Source organism: Somniosus microcephalus, chromosome 14, assembly GCF_052327205.1.
Source record: "Somniosus microcephalus isolate GS21.2 chromosome 14, FLI_Smic_1.0, whole genome shotgun sequence".
Lineage (NCBI taxonomy): Eukaryota > Metazoa > Chordata > Chondrichthyes > Squaliformes > Somniosidae > Somniosus > Somniosus microcephalus.
Window position 1 is genome coordinate 76015951 of NC_141000.1, and position 26079 is coordinate 76042029.

General features: G+C 43.2%; 2 protein-coding genes across 10 annotated transcripts in view; one reads left to right on the forward strand and one right to left on the reverse strand.

The window, feature by feature from the left end:
• dcaf6 (ddb1 and cul4 associated factor 6) overlaps positions 1 to 21862 on the reverse strand; it is a 176055-nt gene extending 154193 nt beyond the window's left edge. For all 9 annotated transcript variants that reach the window (XM_086006714.1, XM_086006716.1, XM_086006719.1 and 6 more), the window contains exon 1: positions 21608 to 21862. In XM_086006714.1, coding sequence (XP_085862840.1) covers positions 21608 to 21695 — 88 coding nt within the window. In that variant the 5' untranslated portion in view covers positions 21696 to 21862. The remainder of the gene's footprint in view (positions 1 to 21607) is intronic.
• Positions 21863 to 22157: 295 nt separating this feature from the next.
• The window catches only part of mpc2b (mitochondrial pyruvate carrier 2b), a 32617-nt gene continuing 28695 nt past the window's right edge, over positions 22158 to 26079 (forward strand). Inside the window, exon 1 of the mRNA XM_086006721.1 lies at positions 22158 to 22410. Within this exon, the coding sequence (XP_085862847.1) occupies positions 22311 to 22410 (100 nt within the window). The 5' untranslated portion in view covers positions 22158 to 22310. The remainder of the gene's footprint in view (positions 22411 to 26079) is intronic.

Consider the following 26079-nt stretch of genomic DNA (forward strand, 5'->3'; position numbering starts at 1 on the left):
AGCTGCGTGTCATTAGCGTTCATATTGAAGCTGACCCTGTGTCGATGCCCCTATAGTCATGAGCCCCACACCCAGAATACGGCAGTATCACTGGCATTCCTCCCCATCACACCCCAAATACAGTGACCCCCACCAACCTGGCCAACAACAAGGCCAGCTGCTGCTGCTTCTATATGCCACCCAAGTCGCCAATGGCTGCTTGCTCTAACTCAGCCACTCACCCGAGTCCCAATGCTGCTACCTCTCACAGCCCATAGTCATAGGAACAAAAAGAGAGAGTTTAAAACAGAAGACTAACAAGAGAAAATAAAATAAAGTAAAAAGAGTTGGGGGGGGGGGGCAGAGGCAGTAATGAAGGCAGAGAGAGTCACTCAAAAATGAAGTGAAATCAGAGAGAAAGAAAGAAGTGAAAGCAGAAACAGACAAATGAAGGAGCAACGAGCAATTTAGGTGCATTTTGAATACAATGTTGTTTTTCTAAATTTATATTGCACCCTTAATCAGAAGCAGCACGCTTACAAGTATCTAGCCGAATGTTTTAACCTACTGCAGCACTCAGTCCTTGGGGTTTAGTCCTTTCAATGACAAAGACCAACTGGCAGCATTACACTGCAGAACAGAAATTTGAAGTAATTACCATAGGGGTGCCCTTGCCAATGGCAGTGGTAGGTATATAAGCAGTTCTCACTTAGAATGCAAAATAGAATGACTTGATTGTGAGCCAGAGGAATATCTTTTTCAAATATATGAGACACTAAAATAAAGTGCATCCAGGAAAGTCCCATCCAATAATACTACTGTATGCACTTCACAAGTGATAAATGGAAAATGAAGAACAGTGAATGATGTTGGTATAATACAACAACATTTAACTATATAGGGTGCATTTTTCATGAGTTCACTGCAATAGCATTTCTGTATCTGCTTGCCCAATTTCTTTTGTCAAAACACTTGAGTCCTATATTTAACCTTCATGAAATATACTGACACTGCATCACTCCATTTCTAAATTTAGATGATCCCCGTCATCATCACTTTGGATTGCATTACAAATTCTTGGGTTTTCAGTTGCAGCCATATTATAATATGCTAGCTTCTAAATAGAGTGTAGCACCTCTATATCTTAAACAATAATATGAATTTAAAAAGGAGTGTTCCAAAATTTGGGTTCAGAAGTAAACAAACATAAAGACTTCAATATCCTATTGTACAGCTGAGTTAATACATACTGTATATTGATCATAGATTGCGCACATTCATTGACAGCATCCGAGTAAGAAACAAGGTAGAATGATTGCACATCTGTATGGGGCTATAGTTTATCTACCTGTAAGTACCCTGACACACACCAGCTGGGCTGATCAGAAAACACAGCCAAACTCACAGGCATGCACCTGAACCATTTCATCAGAACTATACATCCTCCAGTTAGATTAATTTTCAACTAAATCTCCTAACAAAGACTCCGCCTCATCCATCACCTATATGGGCATAATGAGTGGGGTGCCTTACCTTCAAGTTCCTGTTTTTGTAATGTTACTTGTCCCAAGCTGCTTCACACAGGAGCATTAGCAAACAAAATTTGACACTGAGCCACAAAGAGATATTAGGACAGGTGATCAAATGCTTGGTCAAAGAGTTCGGTATTAAGGAGTGACTTAAAGCAGGAGAGAGAGGCAGAGCGGGTTAGGGAGGGAATTCCAGAGCTTAAGGACTAGGCAGCTGAAGGCAACGGTCACCAGTGGTGGAGCGATGAAAATCGGGGATACACAAGAGGCCAGAATTGGAGGAGCACAGGGATCTCGGAGGGTTACAGATAGGGATGGGCAAGGCAATGGAGGGATTGAACACAAGGATGAGAATTTTAAAATCAAGGCATTGCAGGACCAGGAGCCACTATAGATCAGGGAACACAGGGGTGATGGGTGAACAGTTCTTGGGGTGAGTTAGGATCCGGGCAGCATACTTTTGGATGAGCTCAAGTTTACGGAGGGTGGCAGGTGGGAGGCCGGCCAGGGGAACATTGGAATAGTCGAGTAAAGGCATGGATGAGGGTTTCAGCAGCAGATGAGCTGAGGCAGGTGCAAAGACAGACGATATTATTGAGGTGGAAGTAGGCGGTCTTCTTGATAGAAAGGATATGGGATCAGAAGCTCAGCTCTAATTACTGTGTCCAGTTCTGGCCAGCAAGACACAGGAGGGAGAAGGCAGTGCAGAAGAGAGCCACAAGGCTGATATTTTATCCCTGTTCTATGCGGACGACCTGGTTCTGCTGTCTCCCACAGAACAGGGATTACAGCAACAACTAGACCTACTCGACAAATACTGCCAAAATTGGGCCCTAACAGTAAATCTAAAGAAAACCAACATCATGATTTTTCAAAAAAGGCCCAAGTGTCAGGAAAACAAATACCAGTTTACTCTCAGTGATACCATCATAGGACACACTATGAGCTACACTTACCTTGGTCTAACCATTACAGCATCAGGGAGCTTCAGCATAGCAGTGAATGCACTAAAAGAAAAAGCCCGAAGAGCCCTATATGCAATAAAAAGAAAATTCTACAACATCCAAATCCCAATCAAAATCTGGCTAAAAATATTTGACAGCGTAATCCTGCCGATTGCGCTGTACGGTAGTGAAGTATGGGGCCCGCTCAATCACCATAGCTACACTAAATGGGAAAAACACACAATAGAAGCCCTACATGCAGAATTTTGCCGAAGCATCCTTCGCACCCAAAGGAAAACACCAACAAATGCATGCAGAGCCGAACTAGGCAGATACCCACTGATAATAAACATCCAAAAACGAGCACTAAACTTCCTAAATCACCTCAAATCTAGCTCCCCAGACACCCTTCATTTTAAAGCCTTCCAGACCCAAGAGCTAAACCCAGAAAAGAGTCCCCTGAGTCAGCTGCTACTGAAACTAAGTACTCCTACTCAGCCGGACCCTGACCAGTCCCAGGCCAACACTGCCGTCCAAACACCAATCCGAGTGAACCAAATCATTAAACAAAGCAAAGAAACCTACCTGGAACATTGGAACAAAATAACCAAAAGCCAAAGCAGATTAGAATGTTACCGGGCCCTAAAAAGAGAATATAAACTGGCAGACTATCTCTCGACCATCAGAGACACAAAACAGAGACAGACCCTCACCAGGTACAGACTAAGCGACCACCAACTGGCAATTGAAAAAGGAAGATACAAGAAATCCTGGCAGCCTAGAGAGAATAGAATATGTGATCAATGTCTGGCCGGCGAGGTTGAGACAGAGATGCATTTCCTCCTAAAATGCGAAAAATTCAACACATCAAGAAACATATTATTTGACAAGCTCAGCCAAACAACCCCAGATTTCAAGGAATTGGATGACCTGTCAAAATTAAGATTAGTCCTGGGAGAAGGAGACAGACCATACCTTGGTGCCAAATATGTAACAACATGTCACAACCTGAGGACTGTTTAAAATTAATACTGAATGTACCCACTGATGTACAAAGACTGTTTAAATTAATATTGTTTAAAGTAATATTGTATGTACCCAACGAAGGTCAGAATTGTTTGACACCTACAGAATGTTGGAAAACTGTACTTTTTGTTATGTAAGCTTTGGCAATATGGTTCCCTGTAAACTTTCATGCCAATAAAGCATTTGAATTGAATTGAATTGAATTGAATTGAATTGAATTATGTTAGAGGTCAGAGTTATGAGGTAAAACTGGAGAAATTTGGCTTTCTGGTTTTGAAAGAAGGCATCGGAGATGTGATCTTATTGAACTATACAAGGTAGAAAATGGCATGGAGAAAGTAAAACTGGAAATTTATTTCTAACTAAATTACAAGGGCAGCACAGGGGACACATATTCAAATTAGTAAAAGACAAATTTAGGACTGATGAAGTAACAGAGGGGATTGATGAAGGGAATGCAATGGATTTTGTCTACATGGATTTTCGGAAGGCGTTTGACAAAGTACCACATAGAAGGCTGGTTAACAAAATTGAGGCTCACGGAATAGGTGGGTCAGTGGCAGCTTGGATAAGGAATTGGCTTAAGGACAGAAAACAGCGAGTTGTGGTAAATGGCTGTTTTTCAGACTGGAGGATGGTAGACCCCAAGGGTTAGTGCTGGGGCCATTGCTTTTTTTGATATATATAAATGACCTGGATATTGGAATACAGAGTAGAATTTCTAAATTTGCCGATGACACCAAACTTGGGGGTGTGGCAAACAGTGAGGATGATACCAATCGACTGCAACAGGACATAGAAAGGCTAACAGATTGGGCAGACAAGTGGCAGATGGAATTTAATACAGAGAAGTGTGGAGTGATACATTTTGGCAGAAGGAACAGGGAGAGGCAATATACACTTAATGGCACAGTTTTAAAGAGTGTGCGGGGACAGAGGGACCTGGGAGTTAATGTGCATAGGTCCCTGAAGGTGGCAGGACATATTGAGAGAGTGGTTAACAAAGCATATGGGATCTTGGGCTTCATAAATAGAGGTATTGAGTGCAAAAGTAGAGAAGTTATGCTGAACATTTATAAAGCGCTGGTTAGGCCACAACTGGAGTATTGCATCCAGTTCTGGTCACCACACTTTAGGAAGGATGTGAAAGCCCTCGAGAGGGTGCAGAGGAGATTTACCAGAATGGTTCTGGGGATTGGGGATCTTCGCTACAAGTACAGGTTGGAGAAGCTGGATTTGTTTTCATTAGAGCAAAGGAGGTTGAGGGTGATTTGATAGAAGTGTACAAGATTATGACGGGTTTGGATAGGCTAGATGGGAAAAGGCTGTTCCCACTAGTTGATGGTACAAGGACTAGGGGACACAGATTTAAGGTTTTGGGCAAGAGATACAGGGGGGATATGAGGAAAAACTTTTTTACGCAGCGAGTGGTGATGACCTGTAATTCGCTGCCGACGGAAGTGGTGGAAGTGGAGACACTCAATGTTTTCAAGGGGAGGTTGGATAGGCACATGAGGGAAATAAACCTGCAGGGCTACGGGGATAGAGCGGGGGAATGGGACTGACTGGATTGGTCTACAGAGAGCCGGCATGGACTCGATGGGCCGAATGGCCTCCTTCTGTGCCATTATGACTATGACTATATCAAGAAGTTCCTATTCATACCAAGTATGATCAGTACATAGAATGGAGATCATTGGAGGCAAAAACCCTGGAATAATTAAGAAATAACTGGGTGCCATAATTGGGGGAACTTTAGAGTCTTACTTGATGGATAAACTAAGATGGATCAAATGGCCTTCCTTATTCACAAAGTGTGACCTTGTGATATCCTTTAATTTGAATTGGCCAAGGCTCTGGGATTTTTAAAATGGAAGCTATGGCTGTGTTGCCGTTCTTTCTTGAGGCTGCAACAAAGTGAATATACACCGCTGTCTGGAAGTTGTATATTACTCATTAATGGCAAATCTAAACTAGTTTATGTTAACTAGTTTCTGGAAGGCCATTCTGTTGCTTTTGTGAAGGGTGAGACAAATGCATGACTGTGTATGTGCTGGCTTAAGAGACAGATCAGCTCTATTTACATTAATTACTTGCACAAAGACTTTTTTTGGCTGCTCATCTTTAGCAAACTCAGACCTAGCGTATTTCCAGGTCGCTGTGGCAAGACAGTACTCCATGAATGCAAAATTCACTTGTGTGAAAGCTCAGAGATACATTTTAAAGGATTAAGAATCTCAAAATTATTTATGTTGGATTCAGAAAACAGTGTAATGTACAGTTGAAAGCTACGTACTCTTAGCTGCTGATATAACTTGCTTATACAGCTTTCTGATCCCCAAAAGTAATCAAGCAAGCTCCATGAGACCATGGTAATTCATGTGGAACAAGCCGGAGACCATGATAAGCTATGAAGAGCAATCTGTTCTTTCACCAGTATAACCAAAAATAAAAGCATAGATTTCTTCATTAGGTTACATTTTGGTTCATAAGGGACACTAGTCTATTTGTGGAAGATAACTTCTGTAGTGTATATGAACAAGGAGTGTTAGGAAATAAGCTGAATTTTAACACCTCTTCTCAACAATTTAACTCTTTATTTATAATACTACTAGAGTATCTCCTATCACATTGATGACAGGAAGTCATAAGTGTTTTATAAGGAATTGGACATGGTGTGGCATTGGTGACAGTAAGAGAATATGGTGTTTGAAAAGTAGAATTGGTTATGTGATGAGTTAGGAGGCAACACAAGTACTTTAGATGATTAGGGAAGTGAGGTGTAATGCAAGGTAGTGAGTAGTTTGGAGAGTAATGAGTAGTTGGCAAAGGGGATGACAGAATTTTTAGGTGAGGGGTTGAATAGTTGAGGTAGAGTGCGGAGTAGTAACGGGGTTGAGAGGTTAGTGAGTAGTTGAAAGCCTAGGGAGTACTTGGGGAAGGAGGAGCAATTAAAGTGGGTGGTGTGGGATGCTACGAATTGGGTTGGGGAAATCTTTCAATGCAGAGAGTGCTTAGCATATGGGGGAAGAGCGAGTAGTCATCCAAAAACTCTACTTCCTGTATCTTAACTCGCACCGTCCCATTCAACCATCACCCTTGTGCTCGCTAACCTACATTGGCGTCCAGCAATGTCTCGATTTTAAAATTCTCATCCTTGTTTTCAAATCCTCCATGGCCTCACTCCTCCCTATCTCTGTACCCTCCTCTAGCCCTACAACCCACCACAATCTCTGTGTTCTTCCAATTATGACCTCTTGTGCGTGCCTGATTTTTTTTGCTTCACCATTGGCGGCCTGGCCTTCAGCTGCCTAGGCCCCAAGCCCTGGAATTCCCTCCCTAAAAGCTCTGCCTCTCTCCTCCTTTAAGACGCTCCTTAAAACTTCCTTCTTTGACCAAACTTCCATCCTAGTATCTCCCTATGTGGCTCAGTAATGCTTGGAAGCGCCTTGCGATGTTTTACTACATTAAAGGCGCTATATAAATGCACGTTGTTGTTGTTGTAGTAGTAGTGGGTGTAAAGCAAGCTGAGAGCGAGAGAAGATTGGATGGTGGGTGGCAGGCATTGGAGGTAATGGGTATTGGGGGAAGGAAACAATTTGGCAATAAGTAGTGAACAGACAGTAGGTATGTGGGGTGGGTAGTGAGCACCAAGGGGATTGGGAAGTCAGGTAGAGATGTAGGATCAGACTTATGAAAGTATTGTAGATTGAAATAAATATAAATGAAGAGGAGTAGAGTTGGAAGGAGGAATAAGTGTGGAGAGCAGGGAGAGCGCGCGGCAGGTAGAGCACAGAGGAGCAGAGAGATTGGGGTGCAAGTGGACAGCCCAATTTCCTTTAACCAGACACCGTTTATTTAATTAATAAATTTGCTCCCCCAAAAGTTAGATTCCAATTATTCAAGGCACATTAATTTAATTGATTAATCTGCAGCTGTCTCACTCTAAAGCCTGATTTCATCACTTCAAGTTCCCATTTACTTAATTTCATCATAGAATCATACAGCAGAGAAGGAGGCTATTTGGTCCATCATCCCTGTGCCGGCTCTTTGATTAAAAATAATTTATGACTAACATATATTCAACAAAATGTATGTCATTCCCAGATAGACTGCTGCCCTAGGAGTGCAATTTGATGTACTGAGGTCATATTTCTCTATCCAGATCCCATTTACTTATATTATAAAATGGGGTCTGTCCAATTGTACAAATTGAGGTTCTTTATTTATCTATTTCATTAATTTGCATCTGTCCTACTGCCCCAGAAGTTGGATTTATATATTTAATTAATTCCTAGCTGGCCCTTTGCAGTGAAGCCTGAATAATATCTTGATGTATTTATTTAATTAATTCACAACTGCTCTTATCCCCCAAAGCTTAAATTCATCTGTTCGGAGTAGATTTGTTCGATTAATTTGTGGCTAGCCCCAAAAATTCCAATAATTTAAACAAATTCAAAAGATGTATATAAAATGCATTACACTTAGTTGTAGGAGAGCTGGATTTAGAACTAGCTGGGCGACAGAGTTTTAGAGACACAATAGCGCCACTTAAAAGGCGAGTATAATGGTTAAGCATAGATTCAAACACAAGGCATTGTAGCGTTACCCATTAAATGTAACAGAAATAGATGCTGCCAAGTACCACAAGGTTTGGCAATATTGTGAAATAGGAAGTATGTGCGGCAAGGGGAAGTGCATACAGTCACAACACACACAAATACATATATATTTTATATTGTACATAAATAAAATCAGTCTATTTCACAAGTTAATGACATTCCTGAAAAGATGAAGGGAATTCTAGGGGGTGGTTACCATATGGGCTCTTTCTCATTTCTCTTATTTGTGCTCACAGCCCAGTGTATTTTCCATAGACAGACCCACGCCTCCCATGATCCGAAACTGGTACCCTTATGCATGTTGTAAAATAGACTTGCACGCCAGAGGGTTAAGAATGACCCTTTTACTGCTATAATTTGAACTGGAGGTTGCACAGGCTGCTCACCATACAATCCTGACAACTCTAAAAATCAGAAAACACCATTCCATCAGACTATATTGTTCAGGCTAAAACTAGTCAATATTATTTACTAAAGATTCATAATTACACAGAAGCAAAAGGAATACAGCAATATTTGACTGGCCTTAAATTGTCTCAAAAAAAGGTCTGGAACTTTAGGGCCTTGCAGAATCTTTTAACTGAGACTTTGATGAATTTAATGTGTGTGTCCTTCTTCATACTAGAGTCCTAAATCACTACTATGACATGAAAACACACTGTTGAAGCATATTATCAATTTTATCTTTCAAGCAGATAAAGCATGACACTGCAGACTTTCATTTATCTCTGACACCCGACACGGATATCAAATAACTTGGCTGTCCTCAAACAGATAAGGTGGCACCAATATGGATTGCAAACTCACATGCATTAACATCTCAAAAACATGAAAATGAAGGCACTGGCTATTGACAGCATTTTCAGGAACCAACTGGAAATCTCCCCAGAAACCTACAGCTACCCATGGACAGATTTGTGTATTGTTTCATTTCCCTTACACAAAGCAAAAAGTATTCATTTCAGTATTCGACTTCAAATTCACAATGTATTGGGCTATCTAATTTTTAATAAATATAGAGAATGTCATGGTTTAAAGCAAGACTGGTTCTGGTGCTATCACAGGGAGTAGTTTTTTAATTCAAAGTACTCCTCCATTTTATAGAAGAAAATATTTCACATAAAATTGACATTTTAGCAAAAATGTCCAAATTCCTTACCAAAATGGAAACCCTTGAGTTGGGCCTGCCTCCCTGCTAGGCTGCTCCAGCAGACATAATTACCAATTTAAAAATGAACAGGTTACACTAATGGACAGAGGTATGTCATACAAGCTATGAATTTCTGCTTATATTGAGAACAATCATTTCTAGGTTAGGGTATCCACCACTTTATCATCCATTAATTTTGGAATATCCTTAAACAATTCAAACAAATTTCTATGGCACAACCACCATGTCACAAACCAGTATAGGTTTGGAAATATTTGTTATGCACTTGAATGTCTTCCTTGATAACATGTTTCAATATTCTCTTCCAATATAAACATCAATCCAATCCTCTCGCTAATGCTCTGTCATGTTGCTGACTTTTTAGTTAGAGTAAGTTTCTTGGGCTCAAGGTGAAAATTATCACACTGCGAACAATACATACGCGTTTCATAAATCTGTCATTTAAAATCTGAAATTTAATTTGTCTTGATTTAATCACGTGTTAGACCTCACACCATACATGTATAACAAATGAACTATATGACACATATCTCAATCGCACAATTTAAGACAATGAAGTCATGTTTAATTAAAAACAGCTTGTGGTTATTCTATGTAATTCAAAATAAATGATTCCAAATACTTATTCAGCATGGTTATGACAATTTTTTTCTTCAGTAAACAGCACATTAAGAGACTGCTCTTCATTTTCACAAAATTAAGTCTCTTCACGTGAAGAATCAACAACTTACATTTGTATAGCATGTTTAACATAATAAAATGCCCGCTGGAGCTTCACATAGAAGAGATACAGCCGGAGAAGCAGCGAATTTAGAAGGGTTGGCTGAAGACACAGTCAAGAAGCAAGGTTTTAAGGTGGTTTTCTGGAGGCAGGGGTGTTAAGTCTGTGTGTTATAGTGAGAATTACTACACAGACCACAAGAGTAAATTCAACAGGTCTTTACTGGTTGGAGGTCGGACTATACTGAATACAATATTATTACACTGTGCTTATATACCGGTGTGGTCACCACCGGTATTACGTATACAGCAGCCAAAGAAAGTAGTACCTTTCTTAAGGTGGACCAGGCTTAAGTTCTCTTAAGGTGGAACAGGTTACATACACCACAATCCTCCCTTTTTAGCTTAACAGTCATATCCCCAAATAAACATAACATATATACATATATAACTTCAGGTATAACAGTTCAAAGGTTCAGTCTCTCAGGAGGCTCTCTGATTCGGCTTGGATAACGCCTTTCAGTGGTCTCTGATTCTTGTTGTTGAGGTGCCTCCTCTAGTTGGTTGCCAATGTATTGGGTGTCATCATCATCAAATACATTCTCGGCCGAGGTAGATGCTTCAGGTTCATGAACGTCGTCCACAGCTGTCTGTCACAACCATGGGTTCGACCCTTGCTCTCGACTCTACCAGCTGATCCGCATGACGCCTTATCACATTATGACCAACATCTACGGTGTACATCAGAGGTCCTTGTCTGGCCCGGATTGTTCCGGACTGCCATTTGTCGTTTCCATAGCCCCTTGCCATCACTGGTTGTCCTACGTCGAAAGTTCGAGTGGTCTTGCTGTTAATATGCCGAAACTGTTTGTTTTCCACTTCCCTCCGCACATTTGGTTTTAACAAGTCCAACTTGGACCGCAACCTCCTGTTATAAAACATCATAGCAGGACTTTGGTTAGTCACGGCATGATCGGCGTTTCTATATGACATCAGGAACTTATCGACCTTGTGTTGCAGCGGAATCTGATCATCATTCATGGCCTTAATAGCCTTTTTGAATGTCTGGACAAATCTTTCAGCCAACCCGTTTGTCGCCGGATGATATGGGGCAGAGGTATAATGTTTAACTCCATTCTTCTTTAAGAATTGTTGGAATTCTTCCGATACAAACTGTGGTCCGTTGTCCGAACAGATCTGTTCTGGCAATCCGTTCCTTGCGAATATTGTTCTTAACACCGCAATTGTCTTTTCTGAAGTAGTGGTATTCATCTTGATCACTTCTGGCCATTTGGAATGTGCGTCCACCGCGATTAGGAACATGGAGTCCATGAATGGACCAGCAAAGTCAATGTGTACGCGTTGCCATGGGGCTGAAGGCCATTCCCATGGGTGTAGCGGTGCTATCGGAGGTGCATTTTGCACTTTTTGACACCCAGCGCAGCTTTTCGTTAACTCCTCAATCTGTTGGTCAATACCCGGCCACCATACGTAAGCCCTAGCAAGACTTTTCATTTTAACTCCCCCCAGATGACCTTCATGTAGTTCTTTTAAAATTCTTTCCCTTAACTTGGGAGGAATAATCACTCTTGTCCCGTACATCAAAGTACCATGGCAGACGGACAGCTGGTCTCGCCTTGCCGAGAATGCCGGTAACAGAGGATCACCCCGTGTTGGCCATCCTTTCACTGTCACCTCGTAGACTCTGGACAGTGTCGGGTCGTTCCTGGTTTCTCTTTCAATACTTGCATTGGTGACAGGTAAACACTCGATAATGGTCGAATGAAATAACTCAACAGGGTCAACTTCCGTCGTGTCTTCATCTTCAGGTAGTGGCAGGCGCGACAGGCCATCAGCATTGCCATGCTGTTTCGTACCTTTGAATTCTATCTGATATTGATGTGCCCCTAAGAAAAGAGACCATCTCTGGAGACGCTGTGCTGTCATCACCGAAACACCCTTCTTAGGGTTAAAAATGGACACCAACGGTTGATGGTCTGTCAGAAGTGTGAATTTTTGGCCCTGTAGGTAATGATTAAACTTCTTCACTCCCCATACAAGGCTAAGGGCCTCCCTATCGATCTGCGCATAGTTGCGCTCAGCGGAGGTCAATGATCTGGATGCAAACGCGACTGGCCTTTCCGTGCCATTTGGCAATTTATGTGAGAGTACTGCCTCTACCATATGGAGAAGCATCACAAGCCAACCGAATAGGCAGTGTCGGGTTGAAGTGAGCCAACACTTCCTCTGAGGTGATCAATTTTTTGCTTTTGCGAAATGCCTTCTTACAGTTTTCGCCCCAGTCCCATGGTACCCCTTTCTGTAAAAGAGCGTTCAACGGATGCAGCACCGTGGATAGATTTGGCAGAAATTTATGGTAGTAGTTAATTAATCCTAGAAACGACCTCAACTGAGAGACATTCTCCGGAGCGGGAGCCTTTACAACTGCCGCTATCTTGTCAGGAGACTTATGAAGCCCCTCCCGGTCAATGACATGACCACAGTACGAGATCCGCTTCTGGAAGAACTCACATTTCTGCCGATTTACCCTAAGTCCATACTCTTTCAGTCTGTTGAGCACCAGTTCCAAGTTAGCGAGATGCTGTTCATCACCATCACCTGTGATCAGAATGTCGTCCAGGTAACATTGTGTGCCTGGAATTCCCTGTAATACCTGCTCCATGGCCCTCTGCCAAATTGCTGGAGCCAATGCCACACCAAAAACCAGCCTATTGTACCGGTACAACCCTCGATGCGTGTTGATAGTGAGGTATTGGCGTGACTCTTCTTCAACCTCCATCTGCAAGTACGCCTGCGCCAGGTCTATCTTGGTGAAGTGTTTCCCGCCAGACAGTGAAGCGAAAATATCCTCAATCCGTGGAAGCGGATACTGCACCGTGTGAAGCACCGGATTAACGGTGATCTTGAAATCTCCACAGATGCGAACCTTCCCTGGATCTCCTGGCTTATTGTTCGCAGGACGTTTCATAACGGGAACAATGGGCGTAGCCCACTCACTCCAATCTACTTTAGACAGTACCCCTGAATGTTCTAGTGCTTCCAGCTCCGCTTCAACCGCAGGTCGTATTGCATAGGGTACCGGTCTGGCTTTAAAAAATTTTGGTTGTGCATGTTCAACAATCTTGATGTTTGCCGTAATTCCTCTCAGTGTTCCCAGTCCCGGCTGGAACACCTCTTTAGCCTCATCCAATATTCTGGACAATCGTTTAGGTTTGACAGCTGTTTCCCCGGAATCTACAGTTAGTGCTTTCAAGGAGTGCCAGTCCATATTCATTTTCCTAATCCACTCCCGTCCTAGTAGTGGTGGACCTCCTTCAGGTAGCACATATAAGTCCATTACTTGGCTTCCTTCGCCCTTGTGGACCACTTCTACCTCTATTTTTCCGATGGGGTACACTCTTTGCCCCGTGTACGTTTTCAATATAATCTCCGTATCCTGTAAGGGAATATGTTGGAATAACCTTCTGTAATCTTTCTTATTCATGACCGTCAATGCCGATCCAGTGTCCAATTCCATTTTTACTTGGACTCCTGCTATCTTAAGAGTGACCCAAATTGTCTGGAGGTCTGTATCCTTACCAATGTTGTGTATTCTTAAGCTATCCAGTTCATTACTGCTAGCGTCTGAATCTGACTTCTGTTCAGTCAAACTGTTCTTTGTCACCTTGTGTACCTTTGCATATTTTCCTTGCGGTGACTTTTTATTGCTGGTCTTCTTTCCTGACCGGCATACTTTAGCTATGTGGCCAAGCCCGCCACACGTTCTGCATTCTTGGTTTTTAAACCAACACTGGTTCTGATCGTGCGTTGTCTTTCCACAACGATAACATTTGACAGAACTCAAACCCAATTTGTTTGTACCGAGTTCCGGTGGCCGTAGCTGCATTACTGCCGTGCCTCTCGCTGCGGCCTCGTGTGCTGCTGCCATAGTGACCGCCTTCTCGAGAGACAGCTCATTCTCCTCGAGCAGTCGCCTTTGTGTATCCTGTTTAAATAAACCACACACAAATCTATCTCGAAGTGCCTCTGTCAGTCCCGTTCCAAACTGACAATATTTTGCTAGCTTACGTAATTCCATCAAATATTCAGCATTGCTTTCATTTTGCAGCTGTCTTCTATCGTAAAATTTAAATCGTTCCGCTAGCATCAGCGGCGTGGGGCTAAGATGATTTTTTAGGACAGTAACAATCTGTTCGAACGTCTTATCCGCCGGTTCATCTGGTGTTAACAGGTGTTTCAATTGCCCGTATGTCTTCGCACCCATTAAGTTTAGTAATGTTAGTGCTTTATCTGTCTCAGGAATTTTATTTGCCTTACAATAGTTTTGTATGCGTTCTACATACATAGCCCAGTCTTCTATATCACTGTCGAAGGCATTAATGTTCCCATGTTTAGGCATCGTAGCAATTTATCGTATTTTTAATGTTATCTAAGATGGCGGCTTCCCGCTCTTGCCGTCGTCCTCCGCCCACAAAATGGCGGTTTTCCCGCGCTTGGCGGTCTTCACCCGTCCCCCGACGCTGTCTCCGCTTCACCGCGGCTCTCGCGCCTTCAGTTTCCCCAGACACTGCACCTTTAGCCCGAACGCGGCCCTTATCTCCGGTCGCGATCGATGTCCCGCGCTGCGCCTCTCGCTCGAAAGCGGCCCGGCCCGTATCTCTGGTCGCGATCGACCTCACCGCCCTTATTCCTCCGTCTTCCCAGCCCCGTCTGTACAGCCAACGCGGTTGACTTTCTGTCGCGTCGCTGCCCGGCTTACCCACCACGAGGTAGTAGAAGAAGCTGACAGTCGCTGATGGAGGCTTCGAGGTCAGGATATCTTCTACACTCCGGTTGCTCGATGCCTGCCGCTCGACGTGTCTTCCCGTAGGTGATGAGGGTGGAAACCTCTCTTCGACGTCCTGTCTGTGGACGAAGTCGCCGTGGAAATTACTGCAGCAGGGTACGAATCGGACTCGTCGCCACTGTTAAGTCTGTGTGTTATAGTGAGAATTACTACACAGACCACAAGAGTAAATTCAACAGGTCTTTACTGGTTGGAGGTCGGACTATACTGAATACAATATTATTACACTGTGCTTATATACCGGTGTGGTCACCACCGGTATTACGTATACAGCAGCCAAAGAAAGTAGTGCCTTTCTTAAGGTGGACCAGGCTTAAGTTCTCTTAAGGTGGAACAAGTTACATACACCACAAGGGGAGGTACAGGTAATAGCAAAGATGTTTAGGGAAAGAGTCTCAGAGGGTGGACCAAAACAGCTGAAAGCTCTCACCAAGTGAGGAATGATGAGAAAGGGGTTGCACAGGATCCCAAAGTCGGATGATTGTAGATTGTGGACTGGGACTTAGGGCAGAAGGAAATTGCAGACTAGGTGGGAAGCTCATCCAAAACTCCACCACCCACATTCTGTCCTACATTAAGTTTCACTCACCCGTCATCCCAGGCCTCGGTGAGCTCCACTGAAGGGATCTGTATTTAGTGTTTTGGGATCCACTGGGAATCAGCAAGGACAGAGCTGATGGGTGAGCAAGAGTTAATGTGGGATAGCATGTGAGTGCGAAGTTTTGGACAAGTTGGAGTTTGTATAGGGAGGCATTCAGGAAGACAAGAAGAAGTGTGTTCAAGAAGTCTCGGGGTAACAAAAGCATGAATAAGAGTTTCAGCAGCTTTCAGAGGGAGATAGATAGGGGTGAAGGCAGCTTATAGAAGTATGCTTTCTTGGTGATAGATAGACCAGCACCTGGTTCAGCCTTAGGTGAGTTTCTGCTGGGAACCAAAGAAGATAGCTTTGGTATTTCCAGAATTCAGGCTCATGTATGGCTTAACAGCAAGATAGGCAACCTGACAAACACAAAGATGATTGTGGAATTGAGGTTGGTGGTGAAGAGTTGGAGCTGGGTGTTGTCGACATACATATGGAAACCAACCCCATGTCTGAAAATAATATTTCCAAGAAGTAGAATGTAAACATGGAAAAGCAAGGGCCAAAGGTGGAACCTTGGGCACCTGGAGATGATTGTGCTGGAGCAGAAGAAGCTGTTGCTGGAGGTATGCTGGCTTTGTTGGGATTAGCAGGAGTGGAACCAATTGAAGGCAATCATCTCAAGGAGGACCACAGATGAGAGATGGTGGAGAAGGATGAAATGATCAACTGTGTCAAATGCTATGGAGAGGTTGAGGTCAGTGTCACTTAAGATATTATTCTGTGGGATCATGATGATGTTCTAATGCATTCTTGTTTTCCTTGGATTTTCTCAAAGGTATATGTCGCCTCACAGTTTTTGGCACCTTTCAAAATTAAATGAACTGGAAATACTACCCACACATGTTACAGACACGTGCCCTGGCAAGAAGTCAACACCTGCAGAAGATGAGCGAGTGGAAAAAACGGGCAAGAGAAAAAAAAGTGAATCGTAGCTGTCCATGGAAACTAAATTGATTTTTCCCTTTCTATCAAGAAACAACTAGGCACTAGTTGGCTCCTTTCCCAACAGTGGAATCAAAACCAGGAACTCACTGTGCAGGGAACTTCAGGTTCAAACCCACATTCTACCATTCAATAGTACAGACAGCTGAAGTACCAGTGTACTATGCTGAAGACAGAATATAGAGTTCACATATAGACTTAGATGGAATTCAATTTTTCCAGGTGTCTGGGAACAACAGCTTTCATTCATATAGTGCCTTTAATGTTGGAAAAATGTCCCAAATGCTTCACAGCGATGTAATCAGACTAAAATGGATGCCAAGTCAGGGAAGAAGATAGTAGGAATGACCTAAAGCTTGGTCAAAGAAGTGGGCCTTAACAGAGGACAATGATATGGAGAGGCAGAAGGTTTTCGGAAGGGAATTCCCAATCCTGTGGCCTAGAAGATTGAAAGCACTTCTGCAAACAGTGAGGCAAAGCAAGTAAGGGATGCATGAGGTCAGAAGAGCAGAGAGTTTGAGTGGGGGGGGTGGGGGGGGTTACATTTGAGATGAGGAGGAGAAGGGGCAAGGCCATAAAAGGGGTTTAAGCTCAAGGCCGAGAATTTTAAATGGGAGGCACTGGGGTACCTGGTGTGGAATAGGATAGAAGCAAGAGTTTACAGACTGTGGAGGACAGGGGATCGGCCAGGGCAGCTTGGTAATAGTCGAGTCTGGAGGGGACAAAGGCACTAATTAGGTTTTCAGCTGTAAATGGGATAAGGCAGGCACGGAGGCAGGCGATGTTATGAAGGTAGAAGTAAGTGAGATTTCTGATGGATAGCATATAGGTCGGCAGCTCAGCTCATGGTCAAGTAGGACACACAGATTGCAGTCTGGTTCAACCCGAAACAGTGAACAGGGAGGGTGAAGGAATCAGTGGCAGGGGTACGGAGTTTGTGGTGGGGGCCTATGATGATGGCTGGAAGAAACTGTGGCTCATCGAAGAGATATCGGCTCGAGTAGAGCATAAACGCCAGCATGGACTGGCTGGGCCGAATGGTGGTCTGTTTCTGTGCTGTATATTCTATGTAATTCTATGTAAGCAGCCAGACAGGATAGGGGCAGTGGAGGAATCAAGAAATGTAGTGGAGAGGTAGAGCTGGGTGTCACCAGCGTACATGTACTCTTTTGACTACATTCACACTAAACTTCTGACCCCTCAACTTCCCTTTCTGGCACCCATAGTAGCGGACATTGCAATTGTCTCCCCCTTCAGGTAGTACGCTCCTCCCTTTCAAAACTGCCATCAACACACCTCCCACTCCACCCTCTCAAAATGCTTGCAACATCTTCTCTTCACGCCCCTGCACCGTTAGCTTTGGAGTCCATAAGAATCTATCCTGGGCCCCTTCTCTTCCTAATCCCCATGTTGCCCCTTGGTAAAATCATCAATAGACATGGGATCAGCTTCCACATGTAAGCTAACAACAAAAACTTGCATTTATATAGTGCCTTTAACATAGTAAAACATCCCAAGGCACTTCACAGGAGTGTTATCAAACAAAATTTGACACTGAGCCACATAAGGAGATATTAGGACAGATGACCAAAGAGGTAGGTTTTAAGGAGCCTCTTAAAAGGAGGTAAGAGAGGTAGAGAGGCCGAGAGGTTTAGGGAGGGAATTCCAGAGCTTAGGACCTTGGCAGCTGAAAGCACGGCCACCAATTGTGGAGCAATTAAAATAGGGGATGCGAAAGAGGCCAGAATTGGAGGAGTGTAGAGATCTCGGAGGGCTGTGGGGCTGGAGTTAGAGATAGGGAGGAGCGAGGCCATGGAGGGATTTGAAAACAAGGATGAGAATTTTAAAATTGAGGCGTTGCCAGACCGGGAACCAATGTAGATCAGCGAGCACAGAGGTGATGGGTGAAAGGGCCTTGGTTCGAATTAGAATACAGGCAGCAGTGTTTTGGATGAGCTCAAGGTTTATGGTAGGTGAAAGATGGGAGGCCAGCCAGGAGAACGTTGCATATATTGGGAAGACCAAAGCAATGGTCTTCGACCCCCCGCCACAAACTCCATATCCTTGCCACTAATTCCATCCTCCTGCTAGGCCAATGACTCGAGCTGAGCAGACTGTTTGGAACCTCAGCAGCCTATTAAACCCAAAGCTGAGCTTTAGACCCCTCACAAAGACTGCCTACTTTCCAGGTTTTTTTAATTTTGAGTTGTTTTTCTATGTTAAAGGTATTATATAAATGTACGTTGTTGTTCTGATAACAGGCTGGGTGGCTGTCAAGTATACAAATATAACATTTGAACAGTTTGACTGGTGTTTATAATGAGACCGTGGACTTATGAATTGTAAGGTTTTTTGATTAGTTGGGATAAGTAAATATGATGATTGAATTGGAAATCTAGCCGTTTAAAAATTATATATACACAGAATTTTTTGATTGGTCTGATTTACTTGACTAAATGAAAAATACAAACATACTGAATAACTGAATTTACAGTTAAATGAAGTTTCTCTCAGTTATTCCAAGTTGTTCTTGGACAGAGATGTCAGGGAACATAGGGTCTGATGAAAGGGAGGAACTGAAATAAATCAGTGTTTGTAGGGAAATGGTGTTAGGGAAATTGATGGGATTGAAGGCCGATAAATCCCCAGGGCCTGACAATCTACATCCTAGGGTACTTAAGGAAGTGGCCCTAGAAATAGTTGATGTTTTGCTGATCATCTTCCAGCATTCGATGGAATCTGGAACAGTACCCATGGATTGGAGGGTAGCTAATGTTACCCCACTATTCAAAAAAAAGTGGTAGAGAGAAAACGGGGAATTACAGTAAGCCTGACATCGGTAGTGGGGAAAATGCTAGAGTCCATTATAAAAGATGTAATAGCAGAGCACTTGGAAAACAGTGACAGGATCGGACAAAGTCAACATGGATTTACAAGAGGTAAATCGTGCTTGACTAATCTACTGGAATTTTTTGAGGATGTAACTGGTAAAATAGATATGGGAGAACCAGTGGATGTGGTGTATTTGGACTTTCAGAAGGCTTTCGATAAGGTCCACATAAGAGATTAGCGTGTAAAGTTAAGGCACATGGGATTGGGGGCAAGGTATTGACTTGGATAGAGAACTGGTTGGCAGACAGAAAGCAAAGAGTTGGAATAAACGAGTCTTTTTCCAACTGGCAAGCAGTGACTAGTGGGGTACCGCAGGGATCGGTCCTTGGGCCCCAGCTATTCACAATATATATTAATAATCTAGACAAGGGAACTAGATGTAATATCTCCAAATTTGCAGACGACACAAAGCTGGGTGGGCGTGTGTGCTGTGAGGAGGATACAGAGAAACTCCAGGATGATTTGGACAGGTTGGGTGATTGGGCAAAAGCATGGCAGATGCAATATAACGTGGATAAATGCAAGGTTATCCACTTTGGTGGCAAAAACAGGCAGGCAGATTATTATCTGAATGGCAATAGATTGAGAGAAGGGGAAGTGCAACGAGATCTGGGTGTCCTTGTGCACCAGTCGCTGAAGGTAAGCATGCAGGTGCAGCAGGCGGTTAAGGCGGCAAATGGCATGTTGGCCTTCGTAGCGAGAGGGTTTGAATACAGGAACAAGGATGTCTTGCTGCAATTGTACAGGGCCTTGGTGAGACCACACCTCGAGTATTGTGTGCGGTTTTGGTCGCCTTATCTGAGGAAGGATGTTCTTGCCATGGAAGAAGTTCAGCAAAGATTCACCAGGCTGATACCTGGGATGGCAGGAATGACGTACGAGGAGAGATTGGGTCGATTGGGCTTGTACTCGCTGGAGTTTAGAAGAATGAGAGGGGATCTCATTGAAACTTATAAAATTCTGACAGGACTGGACAGACTAGATGCAGGAAGCATGTTCCCGATGGTCGGGGACTCCAGAACCAGGGGTCACAGTCTAAGGATAAGGGGTAGGCCATTTAGGACAGAAATGAGGAGGAATTTCTTCACCCAGAGAGTGGTGAACCTGTGGAATTCTCTACCACAGAAGGCAGTAGAGGCCAATACATTAAATATATTCAAGAAGGAGTTGGATATATTTCTTAAGGCTAAAGGGATCAAGGGGTATGGGGAGAAAGCAGGGACCGGGTACTGAATTTGGATGATCAGCCACGATCGCATTGAATGGCAGAGCAGGCTCGAGGGGCCGAATGGCCTGCTCCAGCTCCTATCTTCTATGTTTCTATAAAATACAAAATGGTGAATCAGATAAAAATGTATTTTCTATTTTTATTTAATTCAAGAAACTCATTAGCAACAAGATAATCACATAATACAAAGATGGTGCAGGAATGGTCATACAAGTTTGAAATGGGCAAGAAAAGGGCAGATAATAATCCAAAACCTGGCAATTTGAAGAATGGGCACCACTACATGATAAAAGCCTTCATTCCCAGATAAAAGCATTCGTTCCCAGAATGAGTTTCATTGCCAGAGTTTAGTTATATTCCTATATATCCACTTACTGTCATAATAAATATTCAAAGATGCCCTAGTCTAGAAGATTGTTTTTCTGGAAATGCTTCATTTCGGAAACGCTGTCATTGGCTATTATTACGTCAATAGCTTAGCAACAGCTCTTGGTGGCGTGTAGTAACCCAAATTATTTTCTTTTCTTTGACTTTGTATTTAAACGAAAAAATAAATTCATGGGGAAAGTTGAAAAAAACTTTTGTGAAACTACTAAAGCAAACTATCGGGGAAAAATAAGACACTATTTCCCACCACTAGAAAAACACACAATGTCCATTCAACGTTACGTATATCCTGTTGTCAATTATTATGTTTGCTCATTTTTATCTTATCTCAGGAACAATCGCAGCCTATACCTTTTTTAGTTTTAAATAAAACTTGCTCCCGGATAAGTGTATTCGACACAAGTAGAAATATTCACCCAGTCACCAGGATTATCGGCACCCCAGGAAGAAAAATATTAAATGCATTAAAAAAAATACTTATTCAGACTATTTCTATCTCCGAAAATGGAAACGTAATTCAGGTTAATAAATATACACAATCCTTTTTATAAAACGCAATGACTAAAGTCGACAAAGGCAGGGGGGGACAGACAGGCTGCTGCTGGTGTCAGGAGGGCGGTTGAGCTGGAGCTCGGCAGCTAGTCAACCACTTCTTACCTAAATAGGACAAGCGAATTAATCGGGGATCCTCCAGCCCGAGCGAGCGCTTCCTCACATCCCAGACCAGGTTTGTGGGACGTGACATCCTGCCTTCCTGCCGCTCCCCCAGTCATAAAAATATATTAACCGGTTCGGGCGTCCGTCATTGCCCACTCGACAGACACCAATGTAGAAGTTATAAGTACAAATAAACAACCCCCCCCCCGGCCGGACCAGCGGGAAGTCCTTTCACATCGTTATTATTATTATAGTGATCACCGTCATGTTTGCTCTGAGCGAATCGTTGCCCGTCTGTCTGTCAGCGAGAGGCCTGTCAAGCCGCAAACATCGCGAGACTTCGTTCAAACAGCCGGGCGAGAATGAGACCGGGGGGAGGGGGGCGGAGAGAGAAGGCGTGGCCAACTCGACTCCCTCAATCTATCTTGGTCAAAGAGAGTGATTGACGTCCTCATTGACCAATCCTGTTCGTCGAGGCGGGGACCGTCTTTGGGTGGGACCCAACGAGGGTGTTCGGGGCGGGTTCTAAATGACCAGCAGGTTAGGCTGCGCTCCTCCTATCGTTGCCGTGCGGCTCCTTCCGCCGGTTGCTCAATTCCGTGTCATCGGGGACATAAAGGACAAAGTTGGAGGACGAGCCGAAGCGGAGCGTTGAGGTCGGGCTGCTGAATAGCGTAGCTTCGGCACTAATAATTAGTGAAACATGGCGGTGGCCGGTATGAGAGCGAGTTATCACAGAACGTTGGACAAGATTGGACTAATGCTTCCTGCCAAGATGAGGCCGCTTTATGATCACCCGGCAGGTAAAAGTCTTGCTGCTCAGGCGTCGCGGCTGTTTTTTATAACATTTCATGCTTGTGAGGTGCAGAATGGCGTGACGGGGTCAGTGCCAGCCTGCGGCTAGTGGCGTGTGAGGATGCTGTCGTGACATGTTTGCTTTCCGTGTTCACTAGAATGCGATCGAGAAATGATGCACGAGTAGCAAACCTTGTGTGAAAAGGTTTCAATACGTTTTGATGCGCAGCCGTTTGTCACCGGTCGGGGCCCGAGAGCTGCTGCTATAAGCAAATTATGTCGTTCTGTGCAAAATAAAGACGAAGATAGTTTAAACGGCTGTGGGAGAGAAGATCGCCTACTCAAAGGCTTTTTAATTTTTATCTTTCCAGTGAATTAAATATTAGTTGTAAAGTAAATATTGATGTTTTACTGGTTTAACAACATGAATCAATTATTAACTTAAATGAATGGCTAGAAATATACTCATGTGATTCAGATGGGGTGGAGCTAAGAAAATTCCCACTTCACAGATTGGTGAATTATGGAATCTGTCAAGTTTGTTTGGGGAATCAACTTGGTTCTTTTTAGAATGCTGTTGGCTGAGTTTTCTCCTTCAAGTTTATTTTTAGAAATACAGGTCATTGCAGTTTGAAGACAATATGATTCGGTGCCTATGTAGGTTCATTTACTTCTAAATGTTAAAGCAAATTTAGCTTTTAAATTTCCAGAGATGATTGACAAAAATGAATAATACACTTAATTTTGATTTTTTTTGCCTCTCCCAGGGGATGGTAACGCCACTTAAGTAAGTGGTTTTCATATGGCAGTGATTCTTAAGCCTCCATTGTAAGCAGAAGATTAACTTGCATATCCACTTGGGTGTTTAGGTGCTGAAGTGCCCTGACCCAGTAGCCAGTAAGTGCTGCTTGACAGCTGGCCTGTATAGATTTACCCCAACCATTGTTTAGTGGTAAATAAAGTAAATTGTGCCAAGCATGTGTATATTTGTAAAGTACTTCAGTATAAATTGGATGGTTTGTATAGGAGCAGGGCTGGGAGGCAGCTTCAGGAAACCATGTTAGAATCACTTCTGATCCAGTTTTTATTTGCAAACTTTGTTGTGCTTCAGCAAAAATACCAAAAGATGGAATAAAAGAACCAACCAGCCTTTTCCCCCCCCACCCCCACCTCCAAACTGCTGAATTTTTAAACTCCCATTCGCCCAGAGCAAAATTTTCCAAAATGCCCATTGGCTGTCGCCCACTGAGGCAACATTTCCACTTCTCTCTCTTCCCCCACCTTTTGTGTGTCTCTCTCTCTCTCTCTCTCTCCCTCCCTCCCTCTTTTTTTCCTCTTGCTCTCTGCCCTTCTTTTCCCCCCCCCCCCCCCAATTACATGGTTTGGAATCCATAGATGTTTGTCGGTTGAGTAGCTAAAGCATGGTATGGAATATGCTGCCCTTATTGCTCAGTTCTGGATTGTTTGTAGCCTTTTAATTTGTGGTTGGCTTGCAGTGCACCTGTCTATCTGCATTCCAGGATTGAATGGATGTAAGCTTTGTACAGTCTGAGGAAAGTTATGGGGTTGCTTTTATGCTTCTTTCCTCCGAGGGCTGGTAATTGGCCCAGTGTGGCTGATACCCTGGCAGTTATGTTATCGATGTTCTCGCCATATTCCTCTGGAAAGTTTGCCCAGGGACTTCTGCTCCCTGCTGGTTTTGGCAGCAGCTCATTCTTGTATCCTGTTCCTTGTGCTTGTTTCTTTTGGAGAATAGCACATAGTGATTTTCCAGGGTTTATCAGAACTCCTCATTGACTTGCCCATTGCTCCAGGTCATCCAGGTATCTTTTGAAGCTTTTCTGATACTATTTTTTGAGTTTGTGACTATATATTGATCATGCTGCAATGAATAGTTAATCTTTCAATTGGATGTACTTATTTTTTTTGTTTGCCAATTTACCCCATCCCTCTCCTTAAGGAAGTAACTCTGTGTTCTTAAGTGCCTGACTCACATGCCCATTCTTCATGTGAGCCTATATGTGGATTTCTTTTGGACTAAAAGGATGTAAACAGTTGTGTTCCCCAGGTCAACATTGGAACCATTGCTTTAAATAGATGTAAATGATTTGGACTTGGGTATCGGGAGCACAATTTGCAGATGGCAGAAAAATGTGGAGCCTGGGTAACCGTGAATAATATTGTAAACAACTTCAGGAGGACTCAGACCGATTAGTAAATTGGGCAGATAAGTATCAGATTAAATTTAATATGGAGAATTGTGAGGTGATATATTTTGCCAGGGTGTAATAGGAGGGGAAACTCATGGTAAAACTTTAAAAGGAGCAGAGAGACTTTTGAGCTCAGATATACATTTTTAAAAGTGGGAAGACATTGAATAGAAGAGCAAAGAGGTAATGCTAATCCTGTGCAAATCATTGGTTAGGCCACAGTTAGAATATTTGGTATAGCTTTGTACTTAATACTTTAGGGAAAGGTGTGGAAGAGATCAACTAAGATTGCATTTGGAGAGAACCTTTAGTTATCAAGAGAGAGTAGAGGATTTAGGGCTCTTTTCATTAGAACAATGAAGTTTAAGAGGGAGTCTGACAGGTATTCAAAATTGAGGGGCTTTCACAAGGTAAATCAGGGGGAAACTATTTCCTCTGGTCCATGAGCTGGTAACTAAAGAGCATAAATTTATGATCATCAAAAGAACAAAGGGAGAAGTTAGAAGAAATCTTTACAGGAAACTTTCTGGTATCCGGCACTGACTGGACCGAGCTGGTGCCGTACCATCAAAACTGCCGTAGAAACCAGCGCTAATGTTAAAACATACGGAGCTTTTGAGCTCCGTGTGAATCAACAAACCCTGTTGCTTAGCAACAGCTTCAAAACAGTCGGCCGCAGCTTAAAAGCGTCTCTGTAGCTAAGCAACAGCTTCAGCTAGACCTTGCAGAGCCTGACTTGGGGGGGGGGGGGGAAAAAGCAACAAGAAATAAAAAAACTTACAGGAAACGGCTCCTGAATTTTGCCGGTAGATAGAGCTTTCCGGACATTTAACCTCCGGTTAAACGAAAGTTTCCTGTACATGGATGGTTGTTAGGACATTGAATGCCCTATCAGAAACAGTGGTGGAAGAAATCCATAATAGCTTCTAAAAGGGAAGTGGATAAATATTTGAAAAAGGGTATAGAGTAAGGGCAGGGAAATTGGGGGGCAATGGATAACTGAGAGCCAGCACTGGCAAGGGTCTGACTGGCATCCTATGCTGTAAATTTCAATGATTCTACAGTGACTGGTTTGACCATAGATGAGAACATCACAGCCAAACTCAATTTTGTCCTTGCCCAACAGTGGGTACTGTAGCATAGTGGTTATGTTACTGGACTAGTAGAGGCCTGGCCTAATGATCTGAGTCTGGAATAAAAAGCTTGTATCTGGAATGGTGACTGTGATTGTTGTAAAAACCTATCCGGTTCACTAATATCCTTTTTAGGGAAGAAAATCTGCTGTCCTTACCCAGTCCAGCCTATATGTGACTCCAGACCCCCACAATATCATTGACTCTTAACTGCAAGTCACTCAGTTGTGACAAACCAAAGACAATAAGAATAAAACCGGAGAGATCACTCGGCATCGACCAAGGCACCAGATTCGGACACGATGAAGGCACACCAAGCCCAGTTGACCCTGCA